The sequence below is a fragment of the Nestor notabilis genome, unplaced genomic scaffold (assembly GCF_000696875.1).
Source record: "Nestor notabilis isolate BGI_N333 unplaced genomic scaffold, ASM69687v1 scaffold6679, whole genome shotgun sequence".
NCBI classification, from domain to species: Eukaryota; Metazoa; Chordata; class Aves; order Psittaciformes; family Psittacidae; genus Nestor; species Nestor notabilis.
The window spans coordinates 33,721-37,690 of record NW_009944981.1 but is presented as its reverse complement, the minus strand read 5'-3'; the positions used below and the strand labels follow the sequence as shown (position 1 = coordinate 37,690).

Here is a 3,970-nt window from a genome sequence, read left to right as displayed (position 1 = left end):
TTTCTCACCACCCCAGAAGGAAAAAAAAAAAAAAAAAAAAAAACAAAAAAAAAAAAACCACAACCAAAAAACCCCCACAAAAGTCGTTAGGTCCTACTGCACTTCAACACAGACACCTGAGGGCTTGGAAGCACACAGTAGGCAACCTATCACAGCACCTCAAATGCCTCAAAAAGCAGTTTACCCCTCAAGCTTTTAATGTAACACCCTTTTCTACATCTCCATGCTCACCTGCAAGAGCATCTGATGCCCCCAGAAACTGAGGTCCAGAGAGACACATGATTTCAATCCAAATTATAAAAGCCAGAAATAAAAAGCAAACATGCTAGTATTTATAGCTCCTTATTCTCCAGCTATGGAAGCCATAAACAACTGCATATTTGAGATGCAATTCCAGAACAGCTTTGGATCCAACTCAAGAAATCCCCCACTCAAAAATAACACAAGTGGATGGTGACAGTAGTGGATATATCTGTGAGCTGGTGTGTCAACCAAGGACATGCAGAGACACTGCCAGGTCATTTTTGGAACTGTTCCTTGGGAGGTGCATGGTCATCCAAGCAAGCTCACACAGCACTGCCTTGGCCCATCCCCAGAGCCTGCCTTCCCAAAGCACTTCAGCAGGAGACCGACAAAAATAGAGTCCAGGAGACTGAGGTCCAGTCTTCCCAATGGGGCTGACTCAAACCAGGTTGTGGTAGGAATTGTCCAACCATTCCTATTGCTTACCTGGCAAAAGAGCAGCAGGAACCTTTCTGTCACTGGAAGGAATGTACTTACCAGGACACTGTAAAGAGTAGTCAAGGTTGAGAAAGCAAATTGTGGAGGGTTCCCCCCTCCTTGTTTTCTCCCCAAAGTTAGACCATATCCTCTGGCACCCCAGAAAAGCCTTCAGCATTGCAAACCTCACTGGGAGTGGTGGGAGAAGTCCTTACTTAAATGACCCAATAAAAACTCATGGGCATGCAGACCACCAAACTCCTTTGGATAGAAGATGCCTTCTAAGCAGCTTTCATCTTTTGAAGGCTAGTTGAGCATTTTCCAGGTTGCACCCTAGGTCAGACTGCCCACATGCCTGTCAAGGGATGTTGATGCTAGAGACAGATGCTCCCAAGACTCCATTCTCTGGACAGTGGTGGCAAGAGGCCAGTTCTACAGTTTGTGCTATGAAATGGAGGGGTACCAGTTTGCTAACAGAAAGTCCTTGATAGAATATGGTGTGTAAACCCTCCTCTGAGACACTGCAATTAGCAGCAAACAGCCTGGCTATGGTCCAGTTTAGCAGACAGCCCAGATCAAACCAGGAGGCCTTCAAGTAGGTTGTAGAAGGACTGAATTCAGAGTGGTTGTGAAATCTGAACAGAAAGTCGGTGCCAAGCAACCACAGCACATGCCATGTTTGATGGAAAGACAGAAGGAATGGTTCAGTTGCCAGATTTTCCGCCCTCTATGAATCTCCCCATCAGCTTCGGCTCTACTCCTCCCATTCCCCATCACTCAAAGCTTCACAGATACCCAGTGCCCATCAGCACGGGCATCATCTCGCCAACAGCCAGCTTCCAAGCAAGTCCATGTGACATTTGGCTCTGGCCAGATTTAAAGCCATCTCCGCCATGCACTATTTGATTGCACCAAGATATTTTGTAACAAGATAATGAGCTTTAAATCAATGCAGGCATTCTAACCCCCGGTGCATTGACAGCCTGCCATCCGCAGCTATCCCATTTCAGACATTTCCAAAATTGTTTGTGAGTATCCAAAGAGGATAACAAGTCCCTTAAACAATCCCCTGTTATTTTAAGAAACAGGCTGCATCAGCCCAAGTTGCAAACCAGCAGCCAGGCCGTTCTGGTGACCAAGTGTAAAAATGGAGGAAGAAAGTTAAGTAAAACGGGAGGAGGGAGGGCCTTCCCTTCTCCCCATCCCCCTTTTCTCCTTTAAGCTGCAATGGTCCTGAAGGAGAGGAAGAAAGCCCACACCAGCATATTTGGATAACTGTGTCTTAGTGGGTGATACATGTGTGCCTTTGCCCCGGGGTATCACTTGCTGCAATGCTGAACCAGGAACCAGCAGCTCCCCGAGAGGAGGAGAAAGATTTACAGGGTAGTGTGTTATGCTGCACGAACAACATCTGAAGGATTTACAGCATCAGTGGATGGCAGAGATGTTGCAGGGGCATAAAACATGGAAGAATGAGACAGGAAGCAGAACCTTGCAGCCCTCAGCTGTATTTATTACACGGGGTCCTGACAAGGGAGGGGGGTTCTCAATGGCGTTTTGAGGCAGGTCACAATCAGGCTGCTTTGAAATACCCCTTGCCAAGGGCTGCCCACAGGGGCAGACACGTCTGAAGGAACAAGCTGTGGCCTCCAGGTGTCAGCATGAGAAAGTGCTTGGCTTTCCTAAAGCGACACTAATCCAGGGACTCCTCTGGCATGCGGGGTTATTTTAAATGTCTTGCAGCTCTGGCTGGACCTCTTGGGTTTCATAAGGACTTTCCTTGTTTCCACTGCAATCAGTGACAGTGCATTAGTTAAGCCCTAGCACTTCTGAATTACTCCTCCTCGCTAATTAGCAAGGGAGGGAGGGCACCTTGTAAATATCTGCTCTTATCTTTGAGCACATCAGACCCTGGATTTCTAGGTCCAGGTCCATTATGGACTTTCTGAAAGTCACTAAAGCCCTCAAGACTCATGTAAACTATCTGTAAAATGGTCCAGCTGCACCATTAGCTGGACTCCAGAAATAAGAACTGGATTTTACTGGGATGGTGCAGGAAAACAGACTCTGAGATAGCACAAAGGAAGGAGATAAAAATACCACCTAGTCCTCCAATACTCTCTCAGCTGCTGGTTATCTCCACCTGAGCTGCTGGGAACAGTTCTGGGAATTACCCACCACTCACATACAGGGGTCATTTTGCTGGCTAGAGAAGTAACAGGACCCAAACATTTGCATATTTTGCCCTGCATTATGATAGGAGTCCCCTTGCCCCCACTAACAGGGCAGCACAGAACTGTCCATTTTGCTTTATTCACCTTAAGGCATTTTCTCAACTTCTTTCCTGAAAGGATGACAGAATAAATAGCGGGGGAGGGAGGGGAAAGACAGGACAGCTTTGGGAACTTCAACACCTTCCCCTGCAGCAACAGCTCAACTTCCATCAGAAGCGAGAAGCAACTGTAGTTACTGGCAGTGGACACATGCATGCATGAACATTTCCAGCCTCTAAGGAAAGGAGCCATGGGAAGCAGACAGAGGCTGCTTAAGTAACACAAGCATATACAATACTACCATATAGCATATCCTTTGCTTGCTGTGAATTCTCATGGATGACCTGAGTTTGACTTAGCGGTTACCTTCTACAAGTTCTAGGGGAGGTGGTGACCCACCACTGGCAGAGGATGCACCAGGATGACCACCCTGCAAAGTGCCAGGGAAGCCAATGTGTACAGGAGGTTCCAGCACCCTCATTCAAGACCCGCCCACACCCTACTCACCTCGTTTTAGCAAGCTGGCCCGGTAGCGACCCTCAAGGGTGCAGTTCCAGCGCTCGAAGCGAAACTGGTACTGGCACTCCAGTGCACTCATGCTGATCGCCTCCATCAAGGTCTCAGCCACGCCAGGGTCCCGCCGGCACATCCTGCGCTGCTTCTTCTCCAGCTTCAGGCGGTCACAGACTTTGTAGTGGGCTTTGACTGCAGCTTCCTCCATTTCTGAGGTCAGAGGGAGGATGGTCAGGGGTTCGTTCCCTGTCAGCCTGTAGAGGAAGAGAGAGGCACAGCAGTGAGGATAGAGAAAACACAGCCTGTGATAGAAGTAGGAGCCATGGTGGTCTCTCTCTGGCTGAGAAACCATGTGGGCTTGCTGATGTCTAGCCAAGACTCTCTGCAGTGCATGTGCGAGGTGGGAGCAAGAGAAGGGTAAGAAGCAATATTTGGATTTATATTCTCTAACAGCTCTCACTGCT

The 3,970-nt window shown here is 48.2% G+C and overlaps 1 protein-coding gene across 1 annotated transcript in view; it reads right to left on the bottom strand.

Moving 5' to 3' along the window:
* The window catches only part of WNT9A (wingless-type MMTV integration site family, member 9A), a 16,842-nt gene extending 13,082 nt beyond the window's left edge, over positions 1 to 3,760 (bottom strand). Inside the window, exon 1 of the mRNA XM_010022671.1 lies at positions 3,501 to 3,760. Within this exon, the coding sequence (XP_010020973.1) occupies positions 3,501 to 3,714 (214 nt within the window). The 5' untranslated portion in view covers positions 3,715 to 3,760. The remainder of the gene's footprint in view (positions 1 to 3,500) is intronic.
* Positions 3,761 to 3,970: the final 210 nt, after the last annotated feature.